Source organism: Chaetodon trifascialis, chromosome 17, assembly GCF_039877785.1.
Source record: "Chaetodon trifascialis isolate fChaTrf1 chromosome 17, fChaTrf1.hap1, whole genome shotgun sequence".
NCBI classification, from domain to species: Eukaryota; Metazoa; Chordata; class Actinopteri; order Chaetodontiformes; family Chaetodontidae; genus Chaetodon; species Chaetodon trifascialis.
In genome coordinates this window covers 19,088,289-19,107,989 of record NC_092072.1, presented here as the reverse complement: position 1 = coordinate 19,107,989, position 19,701 = coordinate 19,088,289, and the positions used below count along the sequence as shown (strand labels likewise).

Sequence of the window (19,701 nt, the reverse complement as noted above, 5' to 3'; positions counted from 1 at the left end):
CCCCAGATTATTAAATAGTATTTCTCTTAGGACCAGAACAGTTATACAATTCATTCGATGCACTTCTGCAATAGAGCACTTCAATGGGCACACTGTAGGTGTTTGTGAATGTGGAGGGTAACTAGCTAAGGTGAACAGCTCAGTACAGCCATGTGATGTACTGTATGTGGTGGCCAAAGCCTCCCCCTTCCTGAAATTTGCTGTTTTAAAAAGCTACAAAAAAGGTAAGTCCTGTATGAATGATATACTGTTCTGTGTATCATCAGCATCTGGGCCAATCCTGCCGACAGAAATGCGACAGAATGTGCAGGCTGACACAGACCTCCATCTCCCATGGTTGCAGCCGCAGCCAGGCTGTCAGGAAGATGAAAATATGCCTGGCTTCATTTAGTGCTGTGGGGATCCTGCGGAGTAAAGGGGCAGGTAGAGCTAATGGACTACTCTAGGACACAGTGGGGCTGTCGACTCAGCAACGCCGCTGGCTGTCTCTTCAGGATGCACCATTTTTATGACAATCTCTCCGAGGCCACAGCAGGCATACAGGAGGGCCCAGGAGCTATCACCTCCGTGCCCAGATTGTGCAGGATTTACTGTAAACAAAATCCATTTTCAGGGAATTCAGATTATTTTGGAGCCAGCCGTGTTGACAGAAATCATGAGGGCTGCTCTTTTGTACACTGCAAAAAATAACAAGGCATTTAGTCAAATATTAAAATGCTCTCACTGCTGGAATTTTTCTGACTTAAGTCTTGGCATGAATGTTGAAGGTAAATGGCAGCAATTATACAGCACTTTCTATTTTTCTACATCTACAGCAATTCACATAAACCCACACCAATGGCATCGGGTACCATGCTAGGTGCTGGTCTCAAATTTGGGGTTCAGTGTCTTGCCCAAGGACACTCTGACTTATGAAAAAGAGGAGTTGGGGAACAGCCAACCCTGTGGTCAGTCAACGACCCACTCTAATGGTTGAGCCCAAGAAAGAGCCTTTTTTTAGATATGGATTTGTCTCAAAAAGGATGGGTGTTTCCTGCTGATTTTAGGACTCAACCTTAACCAAAATGAGTAATAAAGATGGAGCTTTTGCATTGCAAGCGTGTGCATCGGCAGTGTGAGCAAGTGTATGTAGGTCTCACTTGCATATATGCATGTATTTGCATGCTCGTCTGTGTAATCACATATCTCTGCCACTAACCGAGAACTAGATCCATCATGAGCTGTCAGTCTAGCAGAGCAATAAGAAAGATACAGCAGCTGCACTGATTGACAGAGAGGAAATTGAAGTGTCACATGAAACATGTTAACCATATTTTGCTGCATGTTGTCACCCACTGACACGTCGCTTCACTCAAGCAACCACAGCAGGGAAAACAACAACAGGAGGAAAGATTCTCAGGGAGGAAAAGCTGAAATAACAGGGATGTTTCCCAATTACTGAGCATCTTAACCGCAAGGTGAGACATGCTGTTTAAGGCCGACACTCTGGCTGTGGGTACACTGTCTGACAGTATTCTTTGACGGCGATGTCAATGTGAGACCCGTGGCCTGAGCCTTATGAGCAAATGAGGATGTGAAAGAAAAGGGACTGTGAATGGTATGCATACTCCTTGGGATGACAGCTCACTGTGAACACACTGAAGACGTGTCTTTATGTCATCTGACAGACGAAATCCTTTCTCGCACCATGGCAGAGGCATGTGAATGCCTCAGTCCATCACCACCCACTGCACATCATTAGCATGGCGGTTGGAATATATAGGAGGCGCTGACCGCTGCTGTCGTCAAGTTCCCCCAGCGAGGGTCTGAGTGGTTGCTTAAAGTCGCTCAGAATGAAACTGAACTTTACAGGGTTAACGGGTTATTTCAATCTGCGCAAAAACATCTGGACTCTTGTTGTGCTGTGACAATGGCTGATAATAGAATGTGTGTTTACATGAGACTTGGCATTGAAAACTCGCTGTGAAAGTCTGGGTGCAAAACACACCTCTGAAGCACATACATGCCAACTGTGGGCAGGTGATAATGGGATGGAATCTCAGCAGCTAAAGGTCATACACGTGTTATGTTCTGTTATCTGTGCTACTGGTGGAGAATATCTTCCATAAATTGTGAAAAATAAAATGCATCAATAAAATCTTTTAAAGCACACAATTAAGATGAATTACCTCACCTTACATTTAAATCCTGTAAGTCATCTCCGGAGCAATAACTCACCTCGACAGCAGCAGTGCTAAAGAAGTGTAAAAGCTAGTTTGAGGTTACCTCTGAGTCGACAAGGAACTTATTTTTGAGTGTCTGCACTGGATTGCTTTGTCAAGTGGTGAAAGTGAAAACAGTGTTGATCAAAAGCCAGAAAACAGTTTCTAAATACAATTGTGTTGTTATGCAGTGCCAAAGCCGTCATTACACATTGTTATGCAAAAACATAGCATATCCTGTTTATGATGATTTTAGCATTGCCACGGGGCTTTACTCGTCGTGCTAAAAAGCTTTGTTGTGACTGCTGTGTTTTCGACGCTGCTTTCCAGAGCTTTGACTGAATAAACTACATGAGAAAAACAACCATGACACCATGCTGGAGCATTAAACAGCCTATACTGAATAAAAAATCATTTTCAAACCATGTATTTGACTATTGGTGCTCTCCCTCTCCACCTTTTAGCACTGCAGCTGCCTTTAAATTCAGAACATACTATGCCAAGTCCCACCACTTCCATTTCTGGCTCGCAATATCTGAGAGCAATTTGGACAAAATTCAGCTTTCACACATTCAAACCTGTGGCTGCAAAACATTTAACATGTGGTGAGTTATGCACTTTACTAAAAAGATACAGGGGCCAAGTTCTGAATGAGTTTCACAGACCGGCAACTTGAAGATGCAGTCACAGACAAGAAAATGCTCTTCAGGCGCTCTTGTGTCGAAAAACGACAAATGGTATATGAAAAGCCTTAATTAATTCAGACATAATTGTTTCATCTGCCAACTAAGTAAACACACCAGGAGAACCACAAATCTCGATTATCCTACGGCACAACATTTTGCTCGACATCTTGCATGCAATGAAACTCCTCTGAGGGAGGAAGGAATAAATGTGTTGAAATGTCCATCAGAGACGTTGGATTCTCACATTTAACGTCTTAATATATCGCTGTCTGAATGAGGAAAAAAATCTAGGGCCGCAGCAAAGATTATTTTCATTATCGATTATTCTGACAGTTATTTTCCTGATGAATCTTTTGATCCATAAAATGTCAGAAAATTGTATAAAAGTCTATCATCATTTTAAAGGAAGATAAGTTTATTGGCATTTTAGAGGCTGGGATCAGTGACTTGATGTCATTGTTGCAGTTTAATTGATAATTTAATTAACACTTTTCATAGACAGTACTTCCTAATTGTACATGTATTGATGGGAGCGCATCAAACTTGATGATTTTTAGCATTTTATTTTCATTTTCATGAGTCTAATATCTTCAAAGCATTGTCATAATTGTTTTGTCATTGCATTTATTTGTCATTTCATGTTGTGATGGAGTCCTATTTACTTCCTCGTGTCTTGTCTATATAAAGTACGAGGTGTCGATATTATTTCCACCCTAATGAAGACCCTGTGAGGTCGACACATGCTGGTGCTTTGAACTATTAACACCCGACTAAATAAAGGCTTTTGATACACACTTTCTTCTGGCTCTGCTTCAGAGTGCCTTTCTTATTTGTTGTGAATTCTGCATTCATGAAGAGGTCAACACCACATATAAATTAGATTATGCTTCTGTGTGCATAAGGCAGACTTCTATAAAGCACAGTGTGACCTCTGATTCAAGATCATATAGAACCAAAGAAGCCCTGATCTAAACAAGCAGACCTACATGTGCTATGTTAAGTCAAGAAAGAGTCAGAGTGCAGCCAATTCTAAGTCAGTGCAGTCAGCATGATGTGTTTTTAGATCATTAAGTTGCATGTTGTCATGGTTCTACCGTTACCGCACCTCTGTAGCTGCAGTAAGTCTCCACTCCGCTCCTCATCCTGCTGCTCTTAACTCCAGTACTTAGTCCCAGCAGACATCTTACAGTGCTTTGCTCAGAGAGAGAGCCAGACATGCACATCTCATTAATTATGTCTCAGTTGAAATATCAGTCCAGCGCTCCCAGCCATTTGACTAAGGCAGAGGTAATGAAACCCCGTGCATTGAAGCTAAACGAGACAGCGTGGGGATGGAGGACGGTGCAGGGGTTGCCAGGTTGGGAGAGAGCTAAATCTGAAGCTCAAGTCAGAAGTGAGGTTAAATCAATTTGGGGCTAAAGTTTGGGGCTGTAGGGCCGAGTGGGTTTGACTAGTTTTCTTCAAATGGCTTTGGTATCCAAAATTGTGAAACACACATCTATGAGAAAGTCATCACCCCAACTAAAGTAGAGCACGGCAGTCTGGACATTATTTGCTGGAAATCAGTTGCAACAAACCAGTGATCTGTTTCCACCATGCAGACAACCATATCATATCAACATGTGCAGTAATTAAAGCACCAGAGAGCAACCGGAAACCTTCCTAAAGGCAAAGCATTGAGAAGGTCATGGTCAATTAGATGGCTAGAGTCACAGCGATAACATTCACGTTATCACAAGAGCATAAAATTCGACCCTCTGGGACCGAGGGGACAGTCAATCTGAGACCTACTGCCATAGTGACATCTGCAGGAAGTAAATGACTGATGCTGGCAGCAACAACAATGTTTTTGCCTTTGTGCAAATTGAAGAAACATAACCATAAATTTGAAAGCAGCGGATCAATACAGCCCAGACATGCCCAAGTCCTGAGAAACGTATCCAAGGGAAAACCATTCGATAACTCCGATCAGAGATGGACCGGTAGCATGCTATTAATCTTCCATTACCAGCCACAGGACAGTGGCCATTGTGAACGAGCTTGAGACATTTAGTGACAGATTCGACCATTAAAGCTTGCACTGATGTGTATACCCGACAATCGGACAGATTTCTCCTTGTATCATTGGTGCAATCATGACCATTCATCAGATGTGGTCCATTAGAGTGGTCACGTTACAAAGGGCGGCACCGCAGCCCTTTCCTTTCACCAACATGACTCTATATTCTGTATCACAAGCCACCGGGCAAACATGTTCAGTATTTCATCTGGTATTGCTTACATGACAGATCATTGATCGCTTGAGTTAGATTTCCAAAATTCCCTGCGTGGGAAGATCGAGGGTTCCTTTTTACAGCCTTGCAAGTTCTGAATGTATCTGAAATAATGTCATTGTAACCTAAAACAATGCTTAGTTAGGAACAGAATAAGTGTTTCTCTTTTCATTTAATGACAAGGACAGGCCTGTGACTATGCTTAATAGTAATGTTCCCATTATGCACAGCAGCATCTCTGGAGACTACCCTTAAATATGGAACTACTCAATCATGACGAGAGGAACCCATGTTGGAATGAAATGGGTCATACGATACTTTAAATAAATATGATAATGAGGCAGACACCACCGATTGCCAGGGGGGTTATTTGTGTTATGTGGAGAGAACAGTAGGTAGACTGGAACTGAATAATACTGCTCCAGTGGAGAGGCAGCAAAAGTGGAAAGTGGTCTACAGCAGCACATGGGAATAGAGTTGGGATGTGCTGTGCTGTAGTCTGTGTACGTGTGAATAAGCTCTCCTCTTGTTAGCATGCAAGTGCTTTGTTGGCATGATGTGAGCTGTGTGAATTCAGAAAATGTTAATATCATCAGAAATGCCCTGGTGTTTTTCAGTAAAATGTGAACTTTTTGTCTGGTTAGCAATTCTCTTTGACTGATATGACAGCAGTCATAATTTAGAGCTGAAAAAATGGTGACATATCAGCTTCTGGTGTCCTTTACATCTGCGTGTAATTTCTACCCAAGTGGCCGCAAGTATATGATGAGAATAGTGTTAAAGGCTTAAATAGCATGAGTCATAAAGTCAGCAACATTGACTCCATAATGTCTGTTTTTGTTTGCAGACATGGCCACTATAAACTTCTGGTCATACCAGAACAAGAAGGTTATATCAGCAAAGAACGTGTGTGTATTGAACTGTGCAAGGCTGCATTTTATTGCTTATGAATTCTACTTTTTATGTGTTAGATGCTTCAAAAGTTACATAGTTGGGCTTCAAAAAGGAGAATATGCTTACTTCCCTGTGCAGAGATGGGCAACACTTAAATATACTGTAAATAAAAAGCTAATAGAGTTGAGATATAATCGGCTGTAACATTTGTCACAGAAGAAGACCTTAATTTCTGTCCACTGTGAACTGAAAAACCTGTGGGAAAACTGTTTGGGAAATATCCAGAGGGCTCTTGCTGCTGGCTGTAACTGCCTCTCAAAATGGAGAGGATATAAGAAAAACATCATAGTGAGCCCCGGATTACCACTTTAACTCTGAGGCAAGAGGCTTTAAATGAGTGCTGTGTGATGAACAGAAGGTGGCTCCTGTACGTTGGGCTCGTCCCTCTCAGCAGGGGTCACAATTATCTCTCACTGGGCAACCTGAGGAGCTCAGTGGGGGTAATGTACTTCTGACAGTGAGATCTATGACACATATAGTGCAATTTGTCCTACAGCGCTGTAGATTCTCCAGCCTCAAAGGCATTGTGTAAAGGAGTAAAGGGAGCAATAAGTCAAGTGTGTGCAGTGATGTCAGTTTACACAGGGGCTAGATACGTGTGCTCTGATATTTGGCTTTTGTTACACGTCACATATTGATCGGTGATGTGATACATGGAGGCTCCTCCCTGACCAGAGCGCTGCTGAACCGGTCCGAAAAGTCTGCAGAATTTCGTTTTTCTTCACATTATACACTTTTAATTCAAATTGTTCAGTGAATTAATTATTCTGTTAGCAACTGAATGTATCTTAGCATTTTGTGTCTTACGATGTCCTGAAGTCAAAGTCGAGTACAACTGACAGCGGAATATGTGACATTTTTTTGGCATAAAATTCAAATTTACAGATGAGAAATTACAGAAAAAGATATAACAGTGGTAAAACATCTCAGCTGTCAGCAGCATCAGTGTAAAACTGTTGAGATCAGCCTTCAACACCTTCGGTTGAAGGGTTATAGTTTATGAATCATTACGACTTACGCTGTTTCATAATTACTATAATGACTATAGTCTGTATGATGACAAATGATTCTATAATCTATTGCGGCGCTTACATCATTCTACTGTTAAATTAACATTGAATAATTGTATTGAATAATTGAATAATTGTATACTGAATAATATACTGTTCTCGCTTTGAAAAGCGAGAACAGTATACAAATAAATAGAAAAAGTTGAGAGCCAACATTAATACTCCTTTGTTTCTGTCTGAATGTGTCTGAGCAGATGCTCCAGTGAATAAAGCAGCGCTGAAACAGTGACCTAACATAAAGCGTGCAGCAAGGTCCCCTGTGTTTGTGTTTTGTTTTGTAGATCAATGCACTTTCCCTCATTGATTTTGAATACGATGCTCCTCGTGCAGGCAGCTGTTTCATTTATGTTACAAGGTTACAGGCTCCTTGCTCAAGCATGCCACCTGCTCTGGCATTTTCTCCATCAGCTCCTTTCCTTAAGTAACACTGTTAGACTTCAACCTGCTTCTGTGCCGTCTGACGGATTTGACGCAGGACCTCAAAGCCTTGCTAGGCCCCCGAAAAACCGCTCTCACTCCCGGTTCTGAAATGCAATCCACTCCTCTGGGTGTCTGCCCAGATCCTGTGTTCTTATCAGCTCCTCCAGGATGAGAAGCTGTCAATACAACAACCACAGAGAAAGAAAACCATTCCTTCCCCCTACTTCTCGTATCAACGCGGCACATCTTCACACAGAACCAGCTCTGGTCAGACAGCAATTAAAACCCCGGCCCCCCGGTGAAGGGGTGGGCGCGTGCGAACCACAGATCTATAAACTTGATTTTATCCATTCACCTCTTGCAGCCTCTCATCGACACACCAGCTCAGGAGGCGTTGACTGTGTGGACTGCATGCTCACTGTAATTACAATCATCTCTGCCAGAGATACATTGCACATGACAGAAAACAGCTGAGCAATGATACTTGTGATTCCTTCCTAATGAAAAAACTGCAGCTGCAGTATTTGGAATTTTAGTTGAAATCCATCTATAATATGGAAGTAATATAAGACCGCTCCTTATATTCTATACACTCCTCGGTGCCATAGAATTCCACTGTTCTCTGAAACCGATTACAGACACAGGAGCACGCCACAATGCTCTTTCATGACCATGAACACACACACTGCTGCTGTAAAAACTCACAAGCTTTTACACATAGTGCATTAGTTCCCAGCTGAATATACTTCCCAAATAATGCCCCTCCCATCACCAATCCTGTTTTGGTGATGGGAAAACAGGTCAAAGTCAAAAATTATTGAGAGACAGATTCACATCTTGTGGGCTTTTTGTCTTTGAATAGGATTTAGTGACAGTAAGGAAAGTGCAGAATAATGTCAGCCTATCATTCAGGCCTTCTGCTGCATCTGTTTAATGGCTCCATGGCTTGTAATTGTCCAAAAAATAGGTGATTCACTTCCCCCCAGATAAGACCTGGGAAAAGGAAAACTGGGAACATGCAGAATCATTTTGGAAAAATCTGGCATTGTTAATTCTTATTGTCTTTTTACACCTTACAGTGTGCTGCAAGGCCTTTGTTTTGTGAAGAATGTACAAAAAAATAGACTCCAAAGACACTCCAAACATTTTCTGTGGACTAATGATGGCCTCGGAGAGACAGAGATTTAACAAGCAGACAGACAGAGCTCCACTTCCACGTCAAACTTTAACAAGCCTCTTATTGGGCAAATCCTAGGTCAAATTTTAACAAGAAGCGCTGCCAAATGGCACAGCAAAGGAGCACATATGTGCCATCAGCTGGAGTGTCAAACAGAGAGCAGCAACAGTATGATTTTATTACAGAGGAGAGAGTGGATAACTGCTTGTTATGGGGGTCGTATATCCTGGCTTGACCCCTTGTTTATGGGTTGCCCATAAGAGTTAATGAATGTTTTACAGCCAATTGCAAAAGCAGTGACATGTTAACAGGCTGACAAAAAACAATATACATGCTGCATCTGTTGGCTGTGCTGTATTCATGATGATATGATGCAATGAGATCATTCAGTAACCGACACTTTAAGCACAAACAAATGACATTTCTAAGGACTTTGTTGGCATCCTATATGATAAAAAAAAGGGCAGAAGAAACAGAGGGAGATGTCCCGAAAAACTCTGAACACAATTAGGCTTTAATATCAGGCTCTTAAAATAGAGACGGGGGACACAGCGAAGCAAGCAGCCCAGCAGGACACAAGGAAAGGTCTCTTGGCACTGGTGGTAAATGAGCATCCATCTCTCCTCCTCTCTCAGTACATTACAAGATAACTTTCCCTGCTCCAAAAACCCAGAAAGCGCACTTTACTTTCATTTACTGATATTCCACCGCCCTCGCTCTTTAAAGATTCATGCCCACTGCCATCGAAGCCTGTGCTTCATTTTCTGTTCTCAAAAGGTGAGCAGGACGTTTAAAACTGAAAGTCTAACTGGAAGTAAACTGCATCGTTATTGTTTGCTCCAGCATTCATCTGTGCTCTGTACTGTAAATCAAGTCCCGTGTGCGCCGTTGAAATCTGAAAACAAGCAGGAGAAATTTCGATTTTACATTTCCTGGTTTCATGATGGCTCCCTCTAGTTTTGCATTTCACTGACGTTATCAGTCTACGTAGATGATACAGCCAATCAAACCCTGCATAAATCACAGGCAGAGCAGACGTTACACTGACTTACTGCCAGACAGCAGCCTGCTACACAGCACAAGAGTCACTTTGAACAACAGCACACTTTAGCTCTCCTGCTAAAGCCCCTTCTTATCTAACTTACATGTCGGCTACTTTTTCTCTACGATGTAACGCCGGCGCTCTGGCAGCCTGCCCGCTGCTGTCAATCAAACACAGATAGGAACACGCCCCTCCAGCCAGCTGAGACGAAAAGCAGCATTTATGAAATATCCCTAAAGATCTTTTTCCATTTAAAGACTATTAATAATACATTAAAAAAATGTAGACACTATTGTTGAGCACATAAGGGATGAATTTCAGTTGGACTTTAATGCATCAAAATAGATTAGTGCTGTTAATGGTTACTGAAGGAATGATGAGGCTGGGAAATGTTTCTCTCCATTGCATCAAAATGTCATTTATCATTTGCTTATTGTATGGTGACAAAACATTGAAATCTGGTTCTGGTTTATTCCCAGTGTTTTCTAATGGGATTTGCAATGCGCATTTTGTACATGACATGCAGCATGTGGATGTTCTGCTCTCTCAGTTTCTTTGTATGCTGTGCTAAAACAGGTCTCCTTTGGAAGAGTGTTGTATATCTCAGCACAGCTTCCCAATTAAAATACTGAGTGGAAATAAAAATAATACAAAACTGACTTTTCTTGACAATAGAACAGGACTAAAATAAAGGATTAGTCCTTGGGTTATAAACCAGAGGTTTACAGAGACAGTGCAGATGATGGAAGCGCATTCAGGACACAGCACAGAGCAGGCTCTATTGTTTCCTTTCATCCTTGCTTCTTCTTGGGCTGTAACGTCTGCTGCTCAGTGCAGTCAACTACACCAAATCTGCAAGTGTCTGCCTGGATCCGAGGCATTCCTCGCCCATATGGACACTCTGAGATGAGTACCTGAAGGCAATGAATACATTTAACCTGCAACAAAATCTAACGCTGTTTGCTGCACAATAGCTACATTCACAAGGAAGAAAAAGTCAGATTTTCAACGTGGTCGGCTTCTCTGTGAGCCCTTGAACCGTGTCCACCGACTAAAGAGTGTTTGAAAAAATATTGGGCTTTTATTGTGAGCTTTTGATAGCTAATGCCATGGATCAGACTCAGAGAAGTAATAAAGAAGACTGTAAATGTATTGGGCATATTCATTCCTCCAACATTAGTGGGGGTGAGAGATGGAGCCTGCTAAACTGTACAAATTCCCATAACAACAAAAAAAAAAAGAGGTTACGATCTTCAACCTTGGCTATTTTTCCCATGTCACAGTGATGTTTGAGGGAGCTCTGAATCATAATATTGTGCCTAACATAGTATTTACTCAGAGAGTAGGTGACTTACACCATCTGTTTATAAAGCAACAGACTCAGGCAGACACTCTGCCAGCAAAAAGGCACAAGGTCCCCGGGCTTATCTTGGTAGAGGTGTGCTGCTGCTCCTCTGCACCAGCGAGGTGGAACGATAAACATAATTAAATTGAGTTGGATTACACAAAATGGATCGGATCAGTTGGGAAGGCGGAGAAGCTAATCCAGTGCAATCCACTCTATTGAGGTGCCAACCACACAAAACAACATAAATAAAGAGGAGGGAAAGGGAAGCGGTGGCTGTCATGGGGAGATCAAGGCAGGGGCACAGAAAGGACCTCTTCAAGTAAAAAACAAGCTCCAAAGTCAAATATGAACTCTAATAGTGCAGTTTAGTGTGGAAAAGAAGACGCTGGGCTGCTCATTCTATTGAATCTGAAAGAAAAATAAGACCCTTTCATCATAAAAGGGTGTTCCTGTACATGTGCGGAGCAGGCAGTGTGTTTGGAAAGCTTCCATAGTGTCAAAAATGAATAAGCAATGAATTTACACCACTGCCATCCTTTGAGGAAGTGGGAAATCACACTTGTCTTTCTTCCCCGCAGCAATGCCAGTGATTTAGTCATGGATGAGATATAATACTCCCTCTAGTTTTTCACCTGTAAGTACAGTATAGGCTCACCAAAAAATGCGTTTTACTTATAGAGGAGGAGATGGAGGTATACGGTCTGAAACAGCAGCCTGGGATTTTTCTATATTTTCTTTTAAGACTGAATTTTTTTATTTATCACTAACACATCTACGACAGCACTCCCATAACCACCTTTTTTTTCCCCCTTCAATTTCAACTCCCATTCCATCTCACTCCTCCATTTTTTGTCCCCCCTCCCTCAGATTGCATTTTGCCTTTTGTAACTGACTTTGGTACAATCCCCTTACAAATAACCTTTCCCTGGGGAAAGAGACTCTTACTTTCTCCCTTTGTCTCTCAGCCTCAGGCACAGTAAACAGATTGATACAGTCTGGGGGTTTCTTCTGGTTTTCCAAATAATCCAGTGTAATCCTGGCCTGTCTGCATCCTGTCTTGGCCTGCACTGCGGTGCGCATTATCTTCCTATAAAATGATTATTAATGGATCTATGAGTGATGCAGAGAAGGAGACAAGGGCTCCTCTCAATATCCAGCCTGCATGTAAAGATTTACACTCTGGTCTTTGTACTGAATTAAATGCATCAAAAGTTTTGGAGTCTTGTTTATACAAATTCTGATTTCAATGTTCGTCAATGGCTGCATGTTATATATGAGAACTCTCCTTATTAAAAATATTACTCAAGAGTAAGCTATCAAAAACAAGCAGTGCATTGGCTCCAGTATCAAACAATAGAAAATTTTACATAGCCACACCAAGCAACACACACCACTGAACGAGGTGTGGAATATCAGCTTTCAGCATACTCTGGCCTAAACAAGTGCAGTGTGCATTATTTAAGCTTCTTTGGCTGGCCACTTTAATTGAGAGGCTCTGCTCAAGGCAGGTCCTGAGCAATGTATGCATGCAGGTGGAAGAGGAAAATGCACATCTGTGTGGTATTTGAAATATGAATGCTTCATTTACACCAGAACAGCATGTTCAACATGGAATTTCGACAGTCTCGACATCAACTCAACAAACTGAGCCCAAGGCAAGCTTTGCGCCAGGTGGCGACTGTATCCAGCGCAATATGTTGATGGGATTATACGGACAATGATGGAGTTGCTGTGGAGATGCCAGCGAAGACCAATGAACCAACAGCCAGAGAGGAGTACTGTGATCAGTAAGTTCTGTTTTGTGGCTTTTTAACAGAGGTTTAAGCAGAAAACAGATTCAGAGAAAGTCATAACGGGGCAGTGACATGCTGCTGAATGCTAATGCTACTGTTCAACACATACTCAAAGTGCTGAGGATTCATGGTAAACATATGAAAATATAATATCTGAATTCTGGTGGTAATTCTAAAAGAACACTTTTTTCAGGTACCAGTATATAAAAAATATCACCATGATTCCTTTTTTTTAATACTAAACTTTTCAGTAAATCTGTCTTTAATATTGCCTTGTTTTCTTTCTTCCTTCCTTATTTTCTGACTTACATTTCTGATTAGGTCAGGAAATATGTGATCAAAGGTCAGCGCTGAGGGAGAATCTGACCAGGCTTTCAAAACCAACACATTTGACGATCCTCAGAAATTATTGAGGTTTTGCCAAGTTAAGCATAGACTCAGAATGCGTATTATATTAACATTTTTAGGCACTTGAGGGCAGAACTCGACAACAAGCTAAAAATTACACACATCTGTCATAAGTTGATGAAGTTTCAGCCATTTTTTTCCATCTGCTTACTTTCCTGTTGTCAGACCGTTTCAATATGTGCTAGAAAAGCCTGCAGATGGCCTTATTCCAGCACTATTATATCTGATTACTTCTCATTGAGAACTACTGAGTCTGTTTGTTTACATGCAGAGGAACACGGATGACTCATATCAATATTCCACGTTTGACATTTCAACTGCATAAAACCTATCAAGTGCTGCATCTGAGAGGGGAGAAAGCTAAATCACAGCATCGTCGGCTCATTTTAGCTGCCAGAACGAGTGGGAACACGCATCCTACATCAGCAGTGACATCAACGCAAACATGTGACTCGTGTCACTGTAAACTTGGTGCTGTCAGGTTTTAGAGCTGGGGTCTGCGTGTGTTAGTCCTGGCCTACATTGATTCCACTGGGAGCTGGAGCAAAGCAGAGACAGAGCTCTGCAAACACCTCTTGGCCACAGCGCCGCTCAGCAGCCTTCCACGGCTTGTCTGAATGCAAAGCGGGTTGCTGGAGCTCCCCTGTCTGCTCTCTTACAGTTCACTTGCAAGTTCACTACATCCACGGGTCAAATCACCAGTCGGCTCTCGGCTTCAGACAGGTTCAGGGCTGCGGCTGCGCCTCCACCTCACTGTGTGGCTCAGCGTGTCGGCCAGCCGCAGATCCACAGATCATTATCGCTATCAAACACTGTTTCCCAACAAAACGATATCTCTGCCTTTGATCCTATGCCAGAGCTTATTTTTGCTCACTTCTGGGCATTCTAACCCAGGAACTGCTCTCACTGGGGGCAAAACTCAAGCACAGCTAAAAATACCCCTCTGTTCTGTTGATGAGATGAATTAACGGCGGGGCATCATAGGATGAGGATTCTTTCCCACACCTGCTCACCCTGTGCAGATAATATATGTTTTGGGTTTTTGTTGTTATTGTTTTTCTTTGTGGGTTAGCTCGCTGAGGCTGTTAATGTAATGCAAACATTGTGCCGACTCCTGCTGTGGAATATCCAATTAAAAAGCACTAGATATGGAGCTTATGTGCAGCGCTGAGGTAAGGACGTCCAAACTGGGCCAGAGGTCCTGAATGTTTCAGGAGTGGGCTGCCCGCTGCTCCGCATCCACAGAGCGAACAAACAGAATATATCTGGTGCAGGGGGTGACTTTACATTTTAAACATGTTATTGTTTGCACAAGCTTTCTGTGAGATTCACACAAAGACAATATTCATATGCTGTTAAGCTATGTGAAATTGAGTTGATGACCAAAGCCTGAACGGCTGTGATGATCACATTAATCAGAATGATAATAATTTATTTGCATGTTTCCTTTTATGGAACTTGAATTTGTTCTGGATATATTTGATGTATTATAGTCTTTGTGACTGATGTATGTTTGATAGTTTTCATTGCTAAAAGTGTTATTTTGAGATGTTTATCACGCCTGTCATTTATTAAAACATTCTTTCCTCTGTTTTATATTATTTCATGTGGAGTATTTTCTCTGCATTTTGGGTTTTCTGTCAGATAAAATAAGGAAACTGGGACAAGGCATTTTTTGTTAAAAAATAAATGTATTAAAACGGCTAGACCAAAAAATAATAATAATACTAATCGAAACTTGGTACAAACAGTACTAGATTTTTTTTTAAGGAGCAGAAAATTAGTTGAAATTAATTCAAACCCACCTCACATAGCCTAATGCCGAAAGGCATTGTAGAATTACTGTTATTCGGTTTATCTGCTGCCTGACTTCAGTGACAAGCCAACATCCCTGTAAGGCAGCTGCATTCACAAAGTCAGCAAACAGCTTAACCTTTATCTCCAATATTTCCACACATTACCTCTCAGATGCTTTGGTGCCATGACGTGCTAACACGGCTTGATCATTTTCTCCATTTTGCATTCACAAAGACAACAATAGCCTAGTTTACTGAGGGCAGCAGGGCAGGCAATGGGTCAAATTTAGTATTTCATTTTTTCCCATGTTAAAACAGTAATTAGAATTTCAAATAATAAAGAATAAAGTGGCAGCCCGAAAGTTAGGATTTGTTTTTCTGTCAAACTACTGTTTCCAAGGTCAACAATGCACTTTCACATTCCAAAAAAAAAAACTGATGAAACAAATATTTGAAGTAAGTGTCGCTTGCAGCCTTTGCGCCTCCATGTACTGCAAGGCGGCACTGATTTAATGTAAAGAACAGATGCACTTCCTGCCACCCGAGGTGTCTGCATACCTAGAATCCTGTCATGAGCATGCTGCTGAGGATTTTTCATTCCACGTAGGCTGCTGGTCCTGCTTGTCTCTTATTTTGGCTTAAGATATTTCTCCAGCTCCAAGTGTCTGCTGCTGACTGTATGAGGCTTGTCACAGGGGCAGAGTTATGGTCCTTTTGGGAGAAGAGCTGTGCGAATGGCCTAAACTTATCAAAGCAGCCCGCCCTGTCCCCAAGCTTCCAACACAATGCTCCCCTAATTTCTCCTGAATGGAAGTCTCTCCAGACCTGGAGTAATCTCATATTCGCCGCTTGCACGCAGTAACTCTAGTTACTCCAGCTCTGTTCCTGCTTCCCCTGCCAATTGCATAATCAAGTCCAGAACTCATCAGCAAGATGGCAGAAGAAGTGCTCTATTAAGCTGCATCGTGTTCCATCTGTTGTGTAAGAGAGAGATAACAGTATTTACAGTTTTGGAGTTGTGGCAGACTGTTTCGGCCAAATTTTGTGCACCGCAGAGTTCTGCTTACTTCATAAAATGTCACGGATTAATTCTGCCACTTGCGATGGTGTCCAACTGCAATCTTTGCCCCCACCAGAAATATCACAAACTAACTTTACTGGAACGGTTATATCAAGAACTTGTGTTAGGTAAAGCTGTTTGGATGTTTGAGAAAAACAGGGGGAACATTTAGTCCATAATTCTTTTAATAATTCCGCCTCATGTTACGAGTGTTCCATCATTTTTATTCGATTTTGGGAAATGGCCAATATTTGCTATGATTCTATGGACAACCTGAAGTGTGGACATAGGACTTAAAGAGAGACTCTGTCAAGGAAGTGGTTGGTAAGTGTCTTTCAGCAAACATTAAGTATTCAGTGCTCCGGTCTTGGTAGGGAGGATATGTGTTCTTAGAAAAAAAAAAAAAAGACTCACCCAGATCTGAGTAATGAAAGCAGCTGATAACAAAAAGTGCTGAGTAAAACACAGCCTTATCTTCCTCACGGCCCGGAATGAATTTACCTTACTGTACATGAATCAGCTTACTGAAAGATGCATTAACAGAAGTCTGTCCTTTCATGCTACACTCAAATCTGCATCAATATTTCAAGCCATTACGTCCATTACTCCATCATACAGTGAATGAAAGGAAGGCAGCAATTCTGCAAGCGCTGATTCATTTTACACGTCGCCATATTAAAAGACGATAACACACCGTGTGAAGGTTCAAACTGGAACCACTGGGTCACATATTCCAGTCTCTACACTCCAGTGAAGTATGTGGCACATTTTCTGACACCAGCACATTACGATTAATTTCCTAACAGGTTGTCTGAGGACGTAGGAGCGCCAAACTCTTTTATGTCTGAAACTCCCAACAATTCCAAAAGGCAATTACTTTCACTACAAAACCCATCTTAATATGAACAAATGTGATTTTATCAGAGAGGACGCTTTCTGCATTCGAGATCACTTGAGAGAAGTAACTCAGAGATGAAACGATTCAATTAATTTGATCCAGCCAACCGCCAACTGATCGATGGGTTGATCGACAGGAAATTAATCAGCAGCTATTTTCATAATTGATACATCTTTAAGTTATTTTTCAAGGAAAAAAATGCCAAACATTTCCCAGCAAAGCTTAACAACTGTGAGGATTTGCTGCTTTGCTCTTTCTTACATTATTGGGATATCTTTGGACTGCCAGATAAAACAACTGGGCTTTAGGAAAACTATTTTTTGACTAAAGTTCACAGTTAATCAATTAATTGAGAAAATAAATAGCAGATGAATCAATAATTGAAACAAACAGCAGTTGCAGCCTTAAATGTATATTCATGCCGCAGGTTTAGCAGGTGACAGCACATCCAGAAAAGTCCTTCTGTCTCTCTCTTTGGTAAACTCCAGCAAGTAAACAACATTAAAATTAAATCATGCCTCACTTTGCTCGGGCCCCTTTGGAATCCTTTTAAGAGCCCCTTGAGGTCCCAAGTTTGGGAAGCAGGAACTAGACAGACGTGGCTGCCTGAACAAAAACAGCTCGGTGCAGGAGCTGCATCTGGGGGTTCAGTAGAATTAGTTACAGCGCAGCAGGACTATTTACAGATTTGTGCTCCTTCTCTGTCACCTTTCAAGCCAACAGCAGTCTGCCAGACTCACGACAAAGCCCACGAGTGGCACTTGAAGGATGCACTTGGATGCTATTACAGGGCACTTCCCATACGAGGAGCTCCACGGGGCAACGTCTGAAGAAGTGTTTGCAAAATTCCACCAGCTTCAAAGCAGAGGGCTGTGCAACGGATTAATTAAAGCGTCTGCGAGCGCTGCTGCTGCTGCTGCTGCTGCTGCTGCTGCTGCTGCTGCTGCTCCATCCGCTCAAAATTCCATTTCAGTCACGTCCACTTCTTCAAAGGAGGAAACACATGTACATTTGAATAAGAGCGTGATTATTCCACGACTTGCACCACAGCTTACACATGTCTGCATGGGATTGAGATGACTGCAGCCTGCAAAGTGGGATGTCAAGTGATTTTAGTGTTTCACGGCTGCTTCCATCCACAAACTGTTGGCTGTAATTTAATCTCACGCCAACAAAAAAAAAAAAAATGATGCATTTTCTGTACAAATATTCACTTTGACATCAGTTGCCTTCATTAGCATTTTTGCAGCTTTGTGCCAGATCAAAACCAGCAATAAATCCCTCATTTCGAATTGCCAGCAGTAAGAGTGTCATCATGTATGCTCTCGTGCTAAATGTTTGTCCACTTCCAGAGGAAACTTTGTTAACCTCTGGCTACAGTCAAACCTGCCCTGCTCACTGCTATCTCCCACAGAAGGTTGGCAATGGCTCCTCTGCTGCACGAAAACTTGGCGAAACAGCCAAGCTAAAAGGACCTCGCTATTTTAGTGTGACCAAACAGGAAATTGTAAGTAGACCCACAAACCTTTTATTTATAACTTGAAGTAGGCGGGCTGGTGGAGTCATGTAGCCTGCAGCCCAGCAGCGAGCGTTAAACCTGAACACAGTGGCTTCGACTCCAACTGTTTTCACACAGCTAAAGTGTTTACTTCAGGATTTAAGCACGGACATTACCTTGATCCAGTAGCCTCAGGGAGTGCTGAAAAGACGGATCCAGCGTGTCCTTCTCTGCCATAAGCTCCGGCAAGTACTTTTCGCTCTCCATCTCGTCCTGCGCTTTGGGCTCCGAGTGAGCGACTCGAATGTAATTCAAGTTAAGATAGAAAAAAAAACAACAACAACAAAACTTGCTTAACGTCCAAACGGCTCCAAGTTAGCTCCAGATATTTTCTGTGAAGCAAAAACGCGGGTGATAGTGACAGTCGCGCTCGCGCTACAGGAGCATGTCTAAGTCCTCGCGGCACACACACATACGCACACGGCAAGCGGTTAAATGTGACCGGGAGGGTTTATCCCATCGAAGTGTGCTTCAGCCAGCAGAGCCCCGCTACGCATCACAGCCGGAGTGAGGTTCCCTGTGCTCTCTGGGCGGACAGGCTCTTTGCGGCTCACTATGTTGTATCCAGTGCTAAACTGAGGCAGCGGCAGCTATTGGCCGCGCGCGCCACACGCAGCCGGTGGAAGGGGCGGGGCCACGCGCCGGAGCTGTCCGCGGTGCTGAGTCCCGCCATTACCGGATCATTATCATAAAGTTACCGTCACACAAACAGCGAGCCTAGGCAAAGTGCCTGTATCTGGTAGCAGCATCTGAATGTAACGCTATAGCCTCCACACAGGAAGCCCGTCTCCACAGCTGCACATCTGTATGAACGCGCACGCGACAGTAAGACTTCATCATATTGTGAGCTGTTGATTTCATCAGTCACATCATTCTTCAGAAGACCTGAGGACAAACTGATTCAATCACCGATTACCAGCACAGATGTGAGAGCCAGGAAACAAAAAAAAAGGTTGGACAGTGTCGAAGACCCTTTATATTTTGCTCAAAGCAGCACTCCCACACTGGAATACAATA

The 19,701-nt window shown here is 42.4% G+C and overlaps 1 protein-coding gene across 2 annotated transcripts in view; it reads right to left on the bottom strand.

Annotated features, from left to right (window-relative positions):
• The window catches only part of khdrbs3 (KH domain containing, RNA binding, signal transduction associated 3), a 111,677-nt gene extending 92,416 nt beyond the window's left edge, over positions 1 to 19,261 (bottom strand). For both annotated transcript variants that reach the window (XR_011603240.1, XM_070985296.1), the window contains exon 1: positions 18,801 to 19,261. Coding sequence is in view for 1 of the 2 variants with exons in the window: in XM_070985296.1 (XP_070841397.1) it covers positions 18,801 to 18,891 (91 nt within the window). In the remaining variant the exon portion in view is untranslated. The remainder of the gene's footprint in view (positions 1 to 18,800) is intronic.
• Between the last annotated feature and the right edge of the window lie 440 nt (positions 19,262 to 19,701).